The sequence below is a fragment of the Canis lupus genome, chromosome 28, assembly GCF_048164855.1.
Source record: "Canis lupus baileyi chromosome 28, mCanLup2.hap1, whole genome shotgun sequence".
Lineage (NCBI taxonomy): Eukaryota > Metazoa > Chordata > Mammalia > Carnivora > Canidae > Canis > Canis lupus.
In genome coordinates, this window is record NC_132865.1 from 24,122,918 (window position 1) to 24,143,403 (window position 20,486).

The 20,486-nt window shown below is 41.3% G+C and overlaps 1 protein-coding gene and 1 pseudogene across 1 annotated transcript in view; one reads left to right on the forward strand and one right to left on the reverse strand.

The window, feature by feature from the left end:
* C28H8orf34 (chromosome 28 C8orf34 homolog) overlaps positions 1-7,498 on the reverse strand; it is a 382,999-nt gene extending 375,501 nt beyond the window's left edge. Inside the window, 3 exon segments of the mRNA XM_072803810.1 lie at positions 6,326-6,393; positions 6,396-6,758; positions 6,823-7,498. Coding sequence (XP_072659911.1) covers positions 6,326-6,393; positions 6,396-6,758; positions 6,823-7,498 — 1,107 coding nt within the window.
* A 6,054-nt stretch (positions 7,499-13,552) lies between these two features.
* LOC140620039 (proteasome subunit alpha type-1 pseudogene) lies at positions 13,553-16,302 on the forward strand (annotated as a pseudogene).
* Positions 16,303-20,486: the final 4,184 nt, after the last annotated feature.

Genomic DNA, 20,486 nt, shown 5'->3' on the forward strand with positions numbered 1-20,486 from the left:
CAAATGTTATTTTCCTTTCTACCTGTGCCACAATTCTTCAGAGATACCAGAACTACAACCTAAAAAAGCAGATGCACATTTTGAATTAGTTCTAATTTCAGGATACTAGAAGGCCATCCTCCAAAAGCAACTCTCCACACAGTCTGTCACTGAGTTATCAATATTAATACAAAAGAGAAGTAGTAGCATCTAATGTGATGGCAGCCAAAACTTACTGGGTGTATATTAGGTGCCAGGCACTGGAATGGGTTCTTTAGTCTCTATTTTACTTCATATATTCCTCATAAAGTCCCTCTTAGGTATTATTTTGCAGATGAGGACACTGATGTTCACAGAGATCAAATAAAGTGCTCTAGGTCAAGCAGACAATAAATGACTGCTAAGCTTGAATTATCTCCAAAGATCACCTACTTCATCCTATATAACTGTGTCATTCAACTTCATGCAAATGCACTTGAGGGGTGTTCTGCAGTTGTTGCATAGAGTGGCCTACAAATGTCGACCAGATCCTGTTGGTTGATGTGTAGTTGAGGTCCTCTTTAGTATTCCTGATTTGCTGTAGAGTGTTTCTTCCAATTGTCAAGAGAAGAGTTTTAAATTCTCTAACTGTGGTTGTGGATTTGTCTATTTCTCTGCTTAAGTCTACCAGTTTCTGCCTCACTCTGCAGCTCTGTTGTTCAATGCATGAACACTTAAGACTGCTATTTTTCTTGGTGGGTTGACTCTTATATTACTATATAATGACAGTTCCTATCTCTGGTAATTTTCTATCCTCTGAAGTCTACTTTATCTGGTCTTAAAATAGCCACTCCTCTTCTCTTTTGACATTTGCATATTTTTTCTATTCTTTTACTTTTAGCCTGCTTATATCTTTGTATTTTAAATCAGTTTCTTAGATACAGTATATGCTTGGGTCATGTTTTTAAGTCCACTCGGACAATCTCTGTGTTTTTTTTTTTAATCTCTGTGTTTTAATTGGTATATTTAGGCCATTTGCATTTAATTTAATTATTGGCATATTAGGGCTAAAGTCGGCCATGTTATTTTTTGTTTTCTGTTCTTTGTTTTTCTTCTTCTTATTCCTGTGAGTTATTTGAAAATTTTTTATAACTCCATTTTAAATTACTACAGTTTGTGGGACACCTGGGTGGCTCAGTCGGTTAAGCATCTGCCTTTGGCTCAAATCATGATCTTAGGGTCCTCCTTAAGCTCAGGTCATGATCTCAGGGTCCTAGGATCAAGCTCCTATGTCAGGCTTCCTGCTGTAGGGAGTCTGCTTCTCCCTCTCTCTCTGCTTCTCCTCCCACTCATGTTCTCTCTCTCTAATAAATAAATGAAATCTTTTGAAAAATCGATTAAATTACTAGAGTGCTTTAAAAAGATTTTATTTATTCATTTGAGATACAGAGCACGAACACAGGGGCAGAGGGAAAAGGAGAAGCAGACCCCCTGCCAAGTAGGGAGCTAGAAGCAGGACTCGATCCTGGGACCCCAGGACCATGACCTGAGCTGAAGGCAGATGCTTAACTGACTGAACCACCCAGGTGCCCCACATTACTAGCATTTTTGAGGGCATCATTTCATATAGCCTTTTTAGAGGTTGCTTTAGGTATGACATTTTATATATGAAACTTATCAATGAGTATTTTTGTTTTACCAATATAAGTGAACGATAGAAACCTTACCTCCTTTGCTCCCCTTTACTCTCTCTTGCTTAAAATACAACTGTCTTAAATACTTCCTTTACAGAATCACGTCTGATTCTGTTATAATTTTTGCTTCAAGCATCAAACATAATTTAGAAAACTTGAAAAGAAAAATGTATTATATTTAGTCATATTTTTGCTCTTTCCATGTTCTAAAGGTTCCAAATGTTCTAAAATTTTTTCTTTTCTAATTTTCTCTCTTTTTAGAGAACTTCCATTACCGATACTTTTAGGGTAGACCGGCTGGTGACAAAATCTTGATTTCTCCTTCATTTCTTTTTTATTTTCCTTTTTTTTTTTTTTTTTAGTTTCAGAGGTAGAATTGGTGATTCAGTTGCATATAACACTCAGTGCCCATTACATCAAGCAGCCTCCTTAATGCCCATCACCCAGTTACCCCATTCCCTTACCCACGTGCCCTCCAGCCACCATCAGTTTGTTTCCTAGAGTTCAGCATCTCCTATGGTGCAGCAATGTCCACAATGTCAAAATATGATTTCCCCTTCATTTCTAAAGGATATTTTCTCTGAGTACAGAACTCTAGGCTCTTTGTTTCAGCACCCAAAAAATGCTGTACCACCTCCCCCTGACATCCACAGGTTTGATGAGAATCTGCTGTCATTCAAATTGTTTTTCCTGTATAGGTGTGATATTTTTCTCTTGTTGGTTTCAAGATATATTTTGTCGTTCCCCCCCCGCCCCCACACACACACACCCAGAAGTTTAGTTATAATGTATATTGGCATGGAATTCATGGCAGTAGCAGCCTCATTACCACTCAGCAGCGTAGAAAGTCCTGACTCTTTTCCAGGCCTCCTCTTACATGACCCCAGTGAGGAGGGAGAAGAATGTCTCACTGCTAGGGATGAGAGAAGTCAGGCTTCCTACATAGTCTCCACAGACACTGGTCTCACATAGGGGTAAAGATGGGGCCACAATGTAAATGTAAATGAAAACCACAATGAGAGATCACACAAATCTATTAGAATGGCTATCATTACAAAGACAGATGATACCAAGTTTTGGTGAGAATGTGGAACAACTGGAACTCTCATACAATTTTCATAGGAATGTAAAATTGTACATACACTTTTCAAAACTAATGGCTAATGTCCTAAAAAGTTAAACATATGCCTATTATATGATCCAGCCAATCTATTCCAGGTTTTTACCCAAGAAAAACAAAAGCATACATCCATACAGAATACTACTCAGTAATTAAAAGATATAAATTATTGATACATGACACAACATAGATTATTATAAAATAATTATGTTGAGTGAAAGAAGATGTGCCCCCCAAAAGTACATAGTGTATGATCTCATTTATACAAAACTCTAGAAAAGGAAAACTGTTCCATAGTGACAGAAAGACCACCTGGGGAGGTGGTGGTAGTAAAGAAAGGTACAAAGGAGGAATTACAAAGAATGGGGCAGTCTAGACAACAGGAAGGAGGGAGGGCATATGAGGAGCATGTCCTAACTGAGTCCTTCCAGGGAATTCCAAACAACATTTCCACTACTTGATTATAGCCTCTATGCCACTTGACTAAGTGCAAATTCATAATAAAGAAACTCTATTGTAAAGAAGGAGAAATAGTCTCTCTGCCTCAGTACCCTTCCTGGTGTTCCAGCACTCTTGTGCATTTGGGTTCTTTTTTAATATTTTTGTTGATATTCCAATAAAATTTTGGAAGAAGAAGAGGAAAATGCATAGGCTTAGTTGACCAGAATTGTAAATGTTCTTTACTGAGAATTATAGTTTGTTACTTTCTGGTTTTCATGTATAAACTACTAATACAATTCTTAACTAAATTCACATAATTTGATGTTTAATAAAAAACCCATGGGTGAACTATTTGTTAAATACTTATTTCCTAGATTTTTTTAGTTTTGAAATAACTGTAAATTTACAGGAAAAGTATAAGAATAGCACAGATAACTCCATACACCCTTCACCTAGAGACCCCATTCAGTTTTGGAGAACTTTATATGTGCTGCAAAATACTGTACTTTGGTGAAAACCAAACCATTTCACATCTTGCCAATTAATTAAGAAGTTACATGTGGAAATCTATATTAAATAGGATTACAGTTCTAATTTATTGAAGTGATGTCAAGCATTCCTTATAGATTGATGCCTAGGCTATTTGCTACTAACCTGTCTTGAATAAGCCAATGAGAATATTAAAAGTATTCCATCTTACAAAAATTTCAAAGAGTTTGTGGAATATACGTCATTATTACTTTATTCACCTTACATCTTTATATTACTTAATTAAAATATCATTACTTAAGACCCTAATGCAATGATTTCTAAGCATGGTTTTATAATGTGTCAAAGCATGTCAAATCATATTTGAAGGCAACATAAGTTTATGCTCTTAAGTCACCTGTAAACAAGATTTATTTTCATCTAAAGGAGTTTAGAAATACAATATTGTGTACAGTTTTGGTAGAAGTTAGCTATTTTCTCCCTTCAATTATTTGAAGTGCAAATAAACCCTCAAAAATTAACCACTCATCACTGCAATCTAAGCTGATGGGGACGTAGGTAATATATCGCCCCCCAAAAATCCATAAGATACACAGCATACAATTTTATCATTGTTTCATTTGGGGGGAAGAGGTCTTATGATTTCATGAGACAATTCTGTCATCATTTAAAATTCATCAGTGCAGCGGCATCCGGGTGGCTCAGTTGGTTAAGCGTCTGCCTTCAGCTCAGGTCATGATCCCAGCCTGGGGTGGGGGGTGGGGGGATGGCGCCCCCCCATCAGGCTCTCTGCTCAGCAAGGAGTCAGCTTCTCCCTCTCCCTGTGCCTCTCCTCCCTGCTCACGTGCTCTCTCTCTCTCACTCTCTCTCAAATAAACAAAATCTTTTTAAAAACATCATCAGCACAAAACTATCTAATGAGCTAGTTTAAAAAAAAATGAGCACCTGATAAAAATCAAATTGGATTTTATTTCCCAATCACGTAGAAAGTTTACATATATTTCAAACTCCATTATTATCACTTGGAGAGAGTCTCAGGAATCTTAAAATGCCAATAAATCTATTAAAAACAATTCACATGTTCTCCCTGGTAAATTGTACTTTATATTCTAGGGGAGTGGAGACCCTATAAAAGTATTTCTTTTATGTTTGTTTTGACACAATACACTGTGTCACAAAGGGTTATTATGATTCTGCTTTTAATAGACTTATGTAGAGTCTCTAATCATTAGACTCAAGAAAAACAATCTGGTCGCTCCAGCAATTCTTTTGCTTTCATATATGGACTTCCTTTACTAACACTTTTGGCAGAAACAAGAATCAAGACGTGCCTTATAGGACTTTATGACTCTCTACAACGAGTTTCAGTTGAAACAATGGCCGTGTCTGTCGAGATAGAACAATATTAACTTAAAGTTGGGCAGCAGAAAAACTTGAGATCTTGCAAATCTCAGTTACCTGAAACCCATCCTTCCCTATCGGATCACATCCCTGTCTGCCTCTCCCTTTTTTCTGCTAAGATATTATTTCACTTTATTTATTTATTTCTTTTTTCCTCTCTGCAGTTAACTCTCTTCTCATCAATACTAGGGAAACGGCTCCATTCTCTAGCTCTTCCCTCTGTGCGTGCCAGCCTTATTCGGACACCGCAGACACGTAACCCCCCAATAATGACCACAACTGGGTTTTTTTTTGGGGGGGGGGGTCTTGACCCCTCCCTGCCCGATCGTCTCCTCTCAGTGCCCAGCTGGGCCATCGAATGGGGACGGGCCGTGGGCTTCCCTCCCCGCGGCACCGGCATCTGCCCGGCGCCCTGGCTGCCCGCGGGACGCTTCGCCAGCGCCCGGTTCGGGCTCCTGTTCTTTTTCTCCTGTGCTCCCGCTCTTCCTTTCTGCTACTGTATTTCTGTCATCAGTTCTTTGATGGCGAGACAACAGCTCAGAGCTACACGTCTCCACTCGTAAATACGTGTCTGCTTCTCCTGAACCTCTCTCCGCCCCCTTCTCCCCCTAACACATGTAGGGTCTGCAATGCAAGGGGCTCTCCTTCCATCCAGGGATCCATGTCGGCGTCTCAGGGTGACAATTTCATTCAACGCGCCAGCACCCCCCGAAGCCTGCTCCTTACCAGTTTCCGTTTTCCCCCAGTTAACCACATCGTTTCCCATTGCCAAGCACCTCTTCCACCTTTCTGGGTTTCTAGTACTGCCCATATTAAAAAAAAAAAAAAAAAAAAAAATTCCAGCATGCAGTATAGTGCAGATCGCAGGAGGAAAGTGTGCGTGTGCGAGACAGTCCGAGAGTGTGCATCTGTCCGTCTCGGCCGCTCTGGGTCCTGTGCAGGAGGCTGCGGGGTGCAGGACAGTGCGACCGCTCCAACTTGCCCTGCCCGACTCCCGCCTCAGGTGGACCGTCTCCGGCTCACCTGTCCGCGCCCAGGTAACCCGCGAGGCGCCCGCCCGGCCGCGTCCCCGGACACCTGGCCCGGCCGGAGCGAACGCCCAAGCCCTGGCGCCGCGCGGCCGCCTCCTCCCGCGCCTCCGTCCACTGTCCCTCCTCCGTCCGGGTGTTCGGGACCGTCTCCCGCGCACACAGACGGGACCGCCTCCTCCACAGCGCCCTACCTCAAACAGGGGACCGATCCTGTTCTTCTCCAGGTAAGCCTGGATCCGGGATTGCTGGTGAGACGCCATGGAGAGACGGACGGGGCCGCGGGGAGTGCGGGAGAGGCGCGCGGCCGTGCGGCTCGGCCGGGGGACAGCCCTCCTGCTCCCCTGGGGCTGGGGCCGGGGCCGGGGCCGGGACAGGCGCTCCGGAGCCTCGGCTCCCCCGGGCCGCGCGCGTGGGCTGCACCCGGGGAGCGGCGAGCGCGTGGGGCGCCGAGAGCCGCCAACTCCGCCAACTCCGAGGCGAGCGAGAACTCCTTCGCCGCGTTCCGCTCCCCGCGCCCACCTCCGCCGCTCCTGCAGCGCGCGGCGCCGGGGGGAATCCTAGGCGGAGGCTCCAGGCTCCGCGCGCCCCCGGGCGGCAGCAGCGGGAGCCGGAGCCGGAGCCGGAGCCGGAGCCGGAGCCGGGAGGCGGGAGGCGGGAGGCGGGAGGCGGGAGGCGGGAGGCGGGAGGCGGGAGGCGGGAGGCGGGCGCGGCTCGGCGCGGCTCGGCGCGGCGCGGGGGGCGCCCTCGGGCGGCGGGGGCCGCGGGGCTCGAACTCGCCGCGAGCGTGCGTGTGCCTGCGTGTGTGGCCGCGCGCCCGCCCGCGAGCGTCCCCTCCCGGCAGCGCGGGCCTCTCCGCGGGCCGCGCTCGCCCTGCCCGCCCGCGCTCCCCGGCGACGGCGCCGCCCGAAGCCAATGGTGAAGGTGCTTCTTTCAGAGTGCTCCGAGGTCTGGAGCGTGTTGGCTCCGCGGGGCAGCTCCAGAGGCGGCTCGGAAGGGGTCGCGCCCCCCGGCCGCGGGGCGTCTGGCCTGGGCACCTCGCGCTCTGCCTGCACGGCTGGGGCTCGAGAGCGCGCGCGGGAGGAGGCGGGTGGGCCTGCGGGCTGGGCGCCAAGATGAAGCCGCCCTCCCGTCGGTGTCTGGCGCGGCCTGGAGCCAGTCCAGGAGCCAGGGGCTGGGGCCCCAGCCGAAGGCTCCCCAGCGTGCGGGCACCCAAGCCTGGGAGCCACCCTGCAGCTCCTGACCGGGAGAAGGGATAGCAGCGAGCCGGCCCTCCCTTCTGATTTTGAATTCCTGATCCACGGAGGGTTTTGTGGATTACAATCCACAGGTAATGATGCTTGGATGTCTATAGCTACACCCCACATACTCCTCTGTTCCACTCAGATAGTCCTCCAGGCGCTTGATGAGATCCTCAGGTTTAGCCCATACCTTGCTTACTATTCAGGGACCCTTTCCTAGTCGAGGATCAACAGACTGCACAGGTTTCTTCACAGAGTTATCTTGAGGGCTACATGGAGGTCTCCAAAGACGATTTCCGTAGCTCCCAACCGTGATGTGCTACCAAAATAAAGATTTGTGTTGGAGAATATGAAGGTTTAGAATGAAGGGAATAGTTGTACCTAAAGCCTACTGCAACAGTATCGATTTATTTTTCTTTCTGTGTCCTGGATTTCTGTAATTCATAATTTCTTTGTTGGTATTGATGTTTTTTTCTCTTCTGGATGACTGCCTAAACAGATCTACCTATATGGAAACATGCAATAGTTAAGAATGGAATATTCCAGAAAGTACTGTTCATTCCATCTAATAATTCATGTAAGAAATCTGCCAGAGTACCTAATAGCTTAACCATCACCGATACTTGAATTACACATGGTTTGGAGTGAAACAATCCCCCGGTTATTACTTTTACAATCAGACTTGAGAGATCTGCCCAGAGGGAGTTAACTGAATAGCAGTGAAGTGCCTAGTATTGTCGTGTTTTCCATAATGGATCATAAGTATGCCTACTTATAATTTTCAAAATATATTTAGGAGAAATTAAATATACATAGTGCATATCCACATTTTTATTTGCCAGAAGGTATTGTATGGAGCCATCTAAGACCCCCTAAAAAGTCAAGTACTTTTGATACCACATCGTGCTGGAGAATCAAAGTTCTTCCAAAAGACACAAGGAAGATGTGTCTTTAAATTGGATAAATAGGGACACCTGGGTGGCTCAGGGGTTTGGTGCCTTCCTGTGGCCCAGGGCGTGATCCTGGAGTCCCAGGGTCGAGTCCCGCATCCAGCTCCCTGCGTGGAGACTTGCTTCTCCCTCTGCCTATGTTTCTGCCTCTCTCTCTGTTTGTCTTTCACGAATAAATAAAAATAAAATTTAAAAAATACTAATAAATCGGATAATTAATATACATAGTAAGTATTCATTTCACTCAGAGCAACTACACCTGGGGCCTTGCGTAGAAATAACGAAGCTTTACTGGCAAAACGCTTATGTATTAAAGGGAGGATCATGAAGATATGCATCTATATATGTATATATATTATGTGTGTTAAAACACTGAACATCCAAAAATTACGTTGTTAAAATTAAGAAACTATTTCAGAAGTTTTTCAAGGCCAACTTCACATACCACCTCCTCCAGAAAGCATTTGTTGGTTCTTTCCACTGATTCTCCAAACCTGATTTCATTATTACAGTAAATATTTATTGCACAACCTCCTCATAGCAGACATTACGTTAGGGCTAAGGATTCAAAGGTGAAAAGCCTTTTCTTTGCTCTTAGGTGTTCAGTCTTGTTGAGGCAATTGGCATATACACAAATAAGACATTTGAATGTATTGTGCTAACATGGGTATATAAAACATGCTGTGCCCATACTGATGATGAAAAAATTACCTGTACCAAGATACTCAAGGAATTCTTCACGAAGGAGGTGGTGCTTGAGCAAAGTCTTAAAGGAAGATTAAAATTAAGTTTTCAAGATGGGATTGGTGGAGTTGTGAATGAGGGCAATGTTTCAGGTTTTGGCGTTAAAAAGTAGCATATACGAGGGCACAGAGCACAAAAAAATAGGCTGGTGGATAGAGGAATGTAGAGTTTTCATGGAAGAAGATTGATATGTAAGGTTAAAAATGTAAACAGAGTTCGGCTCATTAAAAGTCTTAACTGCCTTCTTAAAAAGAATAGACTTGCATCTGAAGTAACTAAAGAATTTTGAGCAGAGGAGTGTTGTGACGAGGTAAAAGTTTTAGATTGCTCTGGTTACAACATGCATGATAGACTGAGAAAGAATGATATGGAGATAAAAAGCCAATTTGGTTTACAGAATCCGTAAGCAATCAGGAGAACCAGCTTTAGGACTAGGGATGTGGGGATGGAGAGGATGGGATATATTCACTCGTTGATGATCTATACATAGGATGAGGTTGGAAAAGAGAATCAAAGAGAAATCAGACCCTCTGATTTCTGCAATGAAACCAAGAGATTATAAATTACTTGCCCAAGTCACCCAATGAATAGTCAATAGGATTTTGTTTTTTTAAATATTTTATTTATTTATCCATGAGAGACAGAGAGAGAGAGAGACACAGGCAGAGGGAGAAGCAGGCTCCATGCAGGGAGCCTGATGTGGGACTCGATCCCCAGACTCCAGGATCACGCCCTGAGCTTGAAGGCAGATGCTTAACTGCTGAGCCACCCAGGCGTCCCAGTCAATAGGATTTGGGTTCAGGTTTTTCTAACTCCAAAGCCGACACTACTTCCATCTCTGCCCTGTATCCTGAAAAGTAGTCAAGAATTTAATTTAGTGGGAAGGGTTTATCTCATGACCTGGCACCCAGTAGGCATGCAATTGATAGCTTTGAATGACTGAATTAAGTTTTAGTGGATCTATTCAATCCAGCTATATTCTTTCAGGCTAAACTTTTCTTCAAACACATGTCATTTAGGTTCTGTTTTGTTCCATTTAATTGCATGCATATCCTGGTTCCTCTTTTGAATTGCAAACCCTCTAAAATTTTAATTGTATATTGATAATTCTCTTATAATTTATAGCATGTAACATAATATTTTTTCATACAATAGGTTCTTCATAAATACATCTTTATTTTTTAAAAATATTTCATTTATTTGTTCATAAGAGACGAGAGAGAGAGAGGCAGAGACACAGGCAGAGGGAGAAGCAGGCTCCATGCAGGAAGCGCGATGCAGGACTTGATCCTGGGACTCCAGGATCATGCCCTGGGCCCAAGGCAGGCGCTGAACCGCTGAGCCACCCAGGCGTCCCATAAATACATCTTTAATTAATATCCTGTTGCTATACATTTAAACAATTTATTTCATTTACTCCCTTTAAGATTAGCTGAAAAGCACCAATGTCTTGGATTGGATTTAACAACTTTCTTCTGTACACATAATATGGTGCTTTTATGATTCTTTTCCTTTTTTTTTTTGGCTTGAGTACAGCATGAAAAGGCCATTTTCTGTGATATTGTTTTGACCTCATTGTGTTATAGGAATGCCTGTCAGCATAATTTACAAATATACAGAATCCAGTTTATAAAATGTACTAAGCTCCCTTGCAGAGCTCCTTAAACAAATTATTTTTGATGAGACAAGAGAAGAATGGCCGAAAGCCTGTTGACCTAATTAGGAAGTATTAGCAATGTAATCCTTTGAAATTAATTAAATATTAAAATCAAAGAGCTGAGAAATTTATACAGGTTCCTTAAATTTACACTATAAGCCCTCGAACATATGTGCCTCTTTCTTGTTTCTCCTTCACTTTTCAACTTCATGACAAACAGGGACAAATATCTTCACAGAGAATTCAGTGAGCCAGGATATTTCTTTTTGAGCTATTGGGTGGAGAGTTTGTGTCAAAGACACTGAAATAAAGGGAGATTCTGGGAGAGGAAGCAGAAGAGTAGGGATTTGAAATAGTCCTGAGTGAGGGACTTCCCAAATGTATTTAGATTTCCAAGTCCAAATTGTCAAAAATAAATGATAATTATGGTTTAAATCATATTCAACTATTACATGGTGGGATACTCTATATATGGGAACTTTCAATATGTTTCAGGAAACAATTCAGAAGATGCCTGAGTACATTTTGAGGCTAATGCAAGAATATTTATTATCATTGTATATATTATAGTATGCTTTGTTACAATGACACTAATTTCAACTAGTATTAGATTTGTGAATAGCATGAGGCCTCATATGTGTGTATATGTGTGAATGGTCATTTAGGTGTCCCTTGACTTTGATATCTCCTCAGTAGCTCCTCAGGAAAATTTAGAATGTGTTTTCTTTTTCATGCAGCAGTAGTTCAAATTCAGCTGAAAGGCAGGGACATATTCAGGAGCCTATCAAGAATGATCATTGAGAATACTGACCTTGGAGTTCTAACATGGGATAAAATCTAGGCTTTGCCCCTTACTGGCCATGTAATCTTCGCAAGCTTCTTAACCTCTCTATCCTCAGTATCGTAAACTGAAGATAAATAGCACTTAGTTCATCAGTTTATCGTGAGGATTCCATGAGATAATGCAGGAAGGACTCAGTACAAATGCAGGCACATGGTAAAGATTCAATAAAGGGTAGTGCTAATATTGCTATTATTGTCATCATATCATTATCATCTTCTTCATCGTTGTTCCGATTCCCTGAGGGTGAGACTTGCAAAATTCACATCAACTGTATTGAACCAATTACCTGAAGATGTCCAAGGTAGAAAGAGTATCTTGCTAATCAAAGCAGTGAGACGTGGTATTATAGTCCCCTTAATTAAAAAGAAGATATTCTAGATGCAAAAATAGAGCTGTAAGATAGGAAGAGATTATCATATTAAATGATCTACTCAGTTGTATTACTTCACACAAAGAAATTATAATAAGGGAAGAAAGTTTTGTACCTGAAGGGTAGAAAATAGGAGGAAATAGGAATTTTGGGTGATTATTCAGGCCTGTCTACCAAGACAAAAAGCCACAAGACACAGCACATATGAGTAATCTGGCCGTTAAGGGGGTAAGGGTAATAACAAAGGGTTTTCTTCATTTCTGCCTAAAATACTATCTCTCACAACTAATGCAAATGATGAGCACATATATAGCATCTACTGTGTGCCAGGTACTGTTTCAAGCACTTTATCCACTGCCCTGACTCATTTACTTCTCAAAACAGTGTCATGAAGTAGATACTACCATTACTCCCATTTTTTTCAGGTGAGGAAACTGAGGCACACAGAGAGTAAGTAACTTACTTGCACAAGGTTGAAGCTAGTAAGTACCATATTTGAACCAAAGTAGCATCTTAAACACTGTCCTGCCTCCCAAAGACTTGGCTACTAATATCCCAGGCATACCACTCCCCTTTTCATTTTGCCAAGAGGATTTTTTTGTTGTTGTTTTGTTTTAGGATTTATTTATTCAAGGGCCCCTGGGTGACTCAGTGGTTGAGTGTCTGCCTTTGGCTCAGGTCATGATCCCAAGGTCCTGGGATTGAGTCCCCCACTGGGCTCCCTAGGGGAGGCCTGCTTCTCCCTCTGCCTATGTCTCTGCCTCTCTTTCTGTGTCTCTCATGAATCAATAAATAAAATCTTTAAACAAAATTATGTATTCATTATATATAGAGAGAGAGAATGCACAGGAGTGTGTGAGCACAGTGCGGGGTAGGCAGGGGGCTGGACAGAGAGAAAGGGAATGAAAAAGTCCTCAGGCAGACTCCCTGCTGAGCATGGAGCCCCACATAGGGCTCAATCCCACAACCCTGAGACCTTGACCTGAGCTAAAATCAAGAGTCAGATACTTAACCAACGTCGTCGCCACCCAGGCACTCCTTGATCAAGAGGTATTTTGATGACTAATTTTACTTCCCTAGTGTGTTTATATGGAAAAGGAGTAGGGCAAGATACTGTGGTAATTTTCTGGCCACATACAAAATGAATATACTGACAAACTGCGTGTATATCTCTTGTATGTTTGAATAATGATAATCAATCACATTGGGACTGATTCTAACCTCACTAATAACTGACTAACTGGACCTACACAACTCAAATAATGCTGCCAACTTACAAAGCCCTGCATTCAGCTTTCTTAAGTGACACTTCTGTCTTTAATCTCCATCTTTAAATATTAGGTTATAATGTTTAATTTTTAATATGTGGCATATTTATTAGCAATTATCTAAAATACTTCATGTCAATATCTTTTTATCACTTGTTTATTTCAATTATATTATGAATCACTTGAAGTAAATCTATCAAACTGTGTAGACACCTTTCTTATGAATCATCAATAAACTATTAACTCTGATATGCTTTTTGCTTATAATTTCCAAAATGATGCTGTCTTGATTTTTCATCCCAATTAGTGATAGCCTTTGTTAGGAATTAAAAAAAAAACCTTAAGCGATGAAAAATGTTACAGAATGCTGTAACATGATTGTGAATTTATTGAAAAGAAGGAGAAAATTAGAGCAACGAAGCAAACAAAAGATGACTTGGTAAGGAGAAACTATTCTTCTGCACACTGGGGAGCCAGATACTCTGTCTAGGACAGGAGGTGCTATTCCTCCAGTCTAGCTATCAAGGAGTAAGTAACATGGGACCTACTTCTCAAACATGCATCTCTGTAAATGCCAACTACTGCTCAGTCAAGCAACTTATCTCAACAACCCCAGCAGCACTAAAGGTTATGTTGTGCCCAAGATTGTGAATCCGAGAAACCACCGAGGAGCCGACACCGATGCAAACACACGAGGGTTTATTTACAAGCTCGAGCTTGGGTCCAAGTATACCTGACACAGCGGAGCAGGGACTTGGACCCCGAAGTGGGTTACAGCTGGGTTTTTTATAGGCTGGTCTAGGGGATTTTTCAGAAGGGATGGAAGAATTTTTCAAGTTCTGTTTACATTTTGATATGGGGCTTTCAAGGGTATTGAGCTCTGTTCTCATTCTAATATGGGACTTTCTACCACTGGTGTGGGCTCTGTTGTCTTTCTGGTATGGGATTACCTGCCGAGGACATTGAGGACATTCTGCAGTTTTTCCGTAAAGTTCAGCTCTTATTCACAGGGGCCTAAGATGGCTGTACTTGTGCTGATGCTAAACTTTAGGTGGGATGGCCTTAATTTTTTTCGGCCTCCACAGTTAAATATATATTTCAGCAGAATTAGTGGAACTCACACCAGCTAGACCCCAAGACTGGACCTTTAGTGCCCCTTTGCTTGTACTTACTGACCTTTGTCCTCATTTTTCTTTAAGTTCTTATTTCCAGCTTATCTCTTAACTCAGGCAAATGAAAACCAAAACCACCCCTCAAGCGATAGTGACTGCCCTGAGAAGACTTCCAGTGTCCCAGACCACCCAGACCTGTTAGAATCCAACCTCAAACTCATACCGGCACAGAAGGACCATAGAGTGACCTCTCGAATGACTGACAACTACTTTTACTTCATTATAATAGGAAAATCTCTGCCCCAGGAAGAGCACAAGCCTCATTTACATAACAGTATTGTGCATAGGCACATTCCTTAAGGCACATTCAAGACCTTGTGCCCACCTCTACAAACAATCACAGGGCTCCCCTTCCTGGGGGAGTTTATATATTCATCCTAGCCCTAAATAAAAGGAACCTATTCACTTGCTCAGAGAGTCACAGCTTTGGAAGTCATTCCCCGTGATCTCCTTACTTGCTGCAAATAGTTTACTTTGTGTGACAATTCCCACCTGGTCTGTGACTCACCAAGGAGTGAACTCACATTGGTTCAGTTACAGAACCACCATAGCCTAGAGTGAATTTAAATTAAAAAAAAAAAAAAAAAAAAAAAGACAACTCTGCAAAACCACTCTCCTTCCAAAGCAAATGTTGGCCTATTTCCTATGGATGATACCTCTCTCCAATCCTCAGATGGTTTTGATCCTGAGAGAGATTTTTGTGATGTGTAAGGATATGCTAAGGTTCCACAAACACGATCACGCTGACTTACTAGGTATCTAACACAAAAGATTTATGATGGCGGCCTTGCTCCTGAAGCCTCCACCTCTGCGGGAGGCCACAGCTGGACCCGCAGGAACCACGTTTCCAACCAGTATGACAATGACGTCACAGTTTGGAGCCCTCAGGGCAGGATTCATCAAATTGAATATGCAATGGAAGCTGTCAAACAAGGTTCAGCCACAGTTGGTCTGAAATCAAAAACCCATGCAGTGTTGGTTGCATTGAAGAGAGCACAGTCCTCTGACCTTGCAGCTCATCAGAAGAAAATTCTTCATGTTGATAACCATATTGGTATCTCAATTGCGGGACTTACTGCTGATGCTAGACTGTTATGTAATTTTATGCGCCAGGAGTGTTTGGATTCCAGATTTGTATTTGACAGACCTCTTCCTGTGATTCGTCTTGTATCTCTAATTGGAAGCAAGACCCAGATACCAACACAACGGTATGGCCAGAGACCATATGGTGTTGGACTGCTTATTGCTGGTTATCATGATATGGGCCCTCACATTTTCCAAACCTGTCCATCTGCCAACTATTTTGACTGTAGAACCATGTCCATTGGAGCCCGTTCTCAATCAGCTCGTACTTACTTGGAGAGACATATGTCTGGGTTTATGGAGTGCAATTTGAATGAACTGGTTAAACGTGGTCTGCGTGCCTTACCAGAGACACTTCCTGCAGAACAGGACCTAACTACAAAGAATGTTTCCATTGGAATTGTTGGTAAAGACTTGGAGGTTACGATTTATGATGATGATGATGTCTCTCTGTTCCTGGAAGGTCTTGAAGAAAGACCACAGAGAAAGGCACAGCCTGCTCAACCTGCTGATGAACCTGCAGAAAAGGCTGATGAACCAATGGAGCATTAAGTCACAAACCAGTCTATATGTGTATTATCAAATATGTAAGAATGCAGGAGCCCTTACTGATGACGGTAATCTATACTTTGAACCGAAAGATGCAGCGTGGTCTTCTGGTATGTTTTAGGAATCGGTCCAGATGTGTTTTTCCCAAGTAACTTGTCTGAACCATATAATGGTGTGCATTTTTCTTTGAGAGGGTCTATATAATCATTTTCTAGAAAGTATAGTTATCTGTACTAATGTTTTTATATGAAGAACATAGTGTCTTTGTGGTTTTAAAGACAACTGTGAAATAAAATTGTAAAATAAAATTTCCCACTTGCCTGTGGGGAAAAAAAGAAGATTTATGATGAGGTCATGAGGAACATCAGCTAAACCTACTAATTTTGACTGGGAGGATTAGGAAATCAAAAATTGAATGAATGAATGAATAAATGAAAGAATAAATGAATTTTTAAAAGAAAAAATAAGTGGGCCCAGGTAGCTCATTTAAGCATCAGACTCTTGATTTCAGCTCAGGTTATGATCTCAGGGTCCCGGGATGGAGCCCCAAATCACACTTTGCTCAGCAGGGAATCTACTTGTGGTCTCTCTCTCTCTCTCTCCCCACTCCTCTCAAATAAATAAATCTTTAATAAATAAATAAAAGAATAAAATGCTGGTAATTAATTAGGTAACCATGAAGCATATCTAATAACCAGGTTCTCAATCTCTTATGTTTAAATTCCCTTTGTACATACATAATTACATCTAATTGATTTTGCTCAATAGAACATTCTTCTAAATATTTATGAGTACTCAAATACAGTGTTTGAGTAAGATGGCAGCATTGATTTGCCCTTATGTATTTCTTTAGACTCTCCTCTTCAATTTGCCACTTTTCTTTCTTTTGTCTTTTTTTTTTTTTTTCTTTTTTTTTCCTTAATGCTTGTTGTTCATCTTCCAGTCTAGGCCTGAAACAATTGTCAGTGGTCGATGAAAACCAATTGGCTAGAATTGATAACAAATGTTTTCTACTACATCTGTCTCTAAAATGTATTTTAAGATCCCTTTGTCTGTAATGCTTGCCATTAACAGTCATATTGCTAGACATATTTTATTATCAAATCATTGCCAGAGAACCCAAGATTTCATAAACCTTGGTATGGTTATTCCTTACTATCAGCATATACTGACTCATGTAATCTGTTTAGCTCAAAAAAAATTATCAAAAGCAACACATTTTTCTACTTTTTATTTCATTATTTTTAATAGAATGGCATTATAGCAAAAACTTGTGGTCTTAATGAAGCAATGACAATATTTCAGAATATTTTAGAATTCCAACAGACAACAAAGATGTATGTCAAACCTTCTACAAATTCCACTGCTACTTAATTTCAAAATAGTCTCCCTTCAGTGAAGACTTGCAATTAGGTTGTAACAAACTGGTTCCTTATGCAATGAAATATGCAAGACTAAATTTTTCTAATATGTGTCCTATCTCTCCTTGGAATAAATGGGCTCTCTCTGTATTTGTTCAGCGTTTGAGTTACTATCTACAAGTTTTGGGGGGGGGGTGGTTTGGGTTTTTGTTTTGTTTTGTTTTACCACGTACAAGTTTAAGTGTCTGACAATTTTTGTTTCCTTCAGAATGCCTAAGGTTAAAATATGGGTCAGCTACTTACAACTGTGCGACCATGATCATCTGTCATTATCACTCTGCATTTTACATGTGTGGAAACCAAGGGCAATAGCTGTTTGATAATATACTAGTTGTTAGAAAAGTCAAAATACTAATCTATCTTATTCCATATGATGCTCTTTCACTTTATTTCTAGGGATCAGTTTGAATTGTAGTTGAATCCTTTGAATATCCAATAACACCTCAATTATCTCTTGCTTCTGTAACATTTTTCTTTTCTTTTCTTTTTTTAAGATTGTATTTATTTATTAATGAGAGACAGAGAGAGAGAGAGGCAGAGACACAGGCAGAGGGAGAAGCAGGCACCCCGCAGAGAACCCAATGCCAGACTCCACCCTGGGACCCCAGGATCATTACCTGAGCCAAACATAGACGCTGAACCACTAAGCCACCTAGGCATCCCACATTTTTATTTTCAAAGCTATTTCTGTCTAGAGGAATATTCATTAAGGTCCATTAATGTACTTGTAATGCAATTGATCAACTCATATTTTCCAACAATAGAAGTATGTGTTTGAACATTGTAATATAATTTTTTGGTAATTTCTTACTACCTGTTTTTAGAATAAAAGAGGTCATTTTGGAGAATGTTTAAAAAACACAGGCTTGGAGTTAGACTTAGCATTATTTATATTTTTTAAATTTTATTTCTATTATGGTATTTTGTCATCTTAAAAATCTTGCAGGCTAGGAAGAGACTCCCCATCTCTGGGCTAGCTCATTCATTTCCAGATAAAGAAGAGCTCAGCCACTCAGCCAGAAGCTTGCCTTTGATATGCAAACTAACCAATCCAGAACCTGATTTCTCAATCTGGCACACAGGTCATGTCATCTGGCAGAGGCAATATTCCTCTGCCTTAATCATCCAAAGAGCAGCTACCAGGCAAGTAAGTACCATCCATATAACTCAGAGCCCAAGAAAATTATTTAAACTAGCCAATCCTAAACCATTCGCCTTGCCCTGCCTTGACCTTGGAAACCTAAATAAATGTTCTAGCCTCAGCTTTCCCTTTGCTCTTCCTTTCTACCTCCTCACCACCCTGAGGCAGCCCCATGTGGCTCTGTGTGGTGTGCCTGCTTCCAGACTTGAGGACTTGTGAGTATAATTAACTTTATTTTCCTGAGACTCTCCTGTATCTGCTTCTGTGGCAACATCTGACCCTCTATCTCATAAAAGAACACCGCCTTCCATGGATTTGAACCCTAGTTCTAGTACATACCAAGTTTGTAGATTTTAAGTCTCATCTGCCTCAGACATACAATCAACAATACTAATAGACCCATATTGTAGGGTTGATGTGAGCTTCCATGAGAAAATGTCAAGCACTTATCACAGTGCCTGACAAGACATACTCAAAAAATTTTGACTGTAATGTTGTTGATTATACTGGAAGATATGTCAGAGATAATCCGTATTTCCTCCTCTTCCTTTTCCCCATTTTAAAGGTAAGCAATGACTAGCCAAAAAAAACTAAATTGATTTTCTCACTAATCTTACCTCTTACTCTAAATTTTTTTTTTAATTTTTATTTATGATAGTCACACAGAGAGAGAGAGAGAGGCAGAGACATAGGCAGAGGGAGAAGCAGTCTCCATGCACCGGGAGCCCAACGTGGGATTCGATCCCGGGTCTCCAGGATCGTGCCCTGGGCCAAAGGCAGGCGCCAAACCACTGCGCCACCCAGGGATCCCCCTCTTATTCTAAAATAGCTCCCATGTCATCAGTCTGCTACTTATGAAAAATTAGAGATTTAAATGATATATTCTTATTGGTCAGAATTTAATATTTTAACAAATCTCAAATGCCAATATTAAAAACAAAAGGGGAAGGAATCCGGAGAAAAGAAACCAAACCATAACTTGGAAGTTATTGTTGACAGTCTAATAGATTTAAATTTTTATTAGATGACACATATTCATAACCGAACTAAAAGAAAAATTAACATAAACCGCTAAGGCCTAGTTTAAAACAATATATTCGGGATGCCTGGGTGGCTCAGCAGTTGAGCATCTACCTTAGGCTCAGGGTGTGATCCCAGGGTCCTGGGACCGAGTCCCACATCGGTCTCCCTCTAGGAAGCCTGCTTCTCCCTCTGCCTATGTCTTTGCCTCTCTGTCTCTCTCTCTCATGAGTAAATGAAATCTTAACAATTAAGAAATAAAAATAAAACAATATATTCTACTGCCTTGTGTCATAAATAAGGAATACCTTATATTGATAGTGCCTTATATATTAGTACCTTATATTGATAAATTTTATTTTTGTTGTGCGTGAATTATTTAAAAACAACTAACAGAAGGTTGGGTAAGGTTTTTTTTTTTTTAGGTTTTTAAAATTTTATTTATTTTTAAAAAGATTTTATTTATTTATTTGACAGAGAGAGAGCACAAGTAGGCAGAGGGGGAGGAAGAAGCAGACTCCCTGCTGATAAAGGAATCCTATGTGGGGCTTGATCCCAGGACCCTGAGATCATGACCTGAGCTGAAGGCAGATGCCTAACCAACTGAGCTCACCCAGTGCCCCTTTTTCAGGTTTGTTAAATGAAATTTTTCCTCCAGCCAAAATTTTGAGATCTAATTATATAAATGCACTCTTGACTGTGTGATAATCCTACATAAGTTGATACATACTCTAAAAAGAATAAGCTTTTTTTTATAAGATTTTATTTATTTATTCATGAGAGACACAGAGAGAAAGAGAGAAGCAGAGACATAGGCAGAGGGAGAAGCAGGCTCCATGCAAGGATCCGGATGTGGGACTCGATCCCAGGATTCCAGGATCATGCCCTGGGCTGA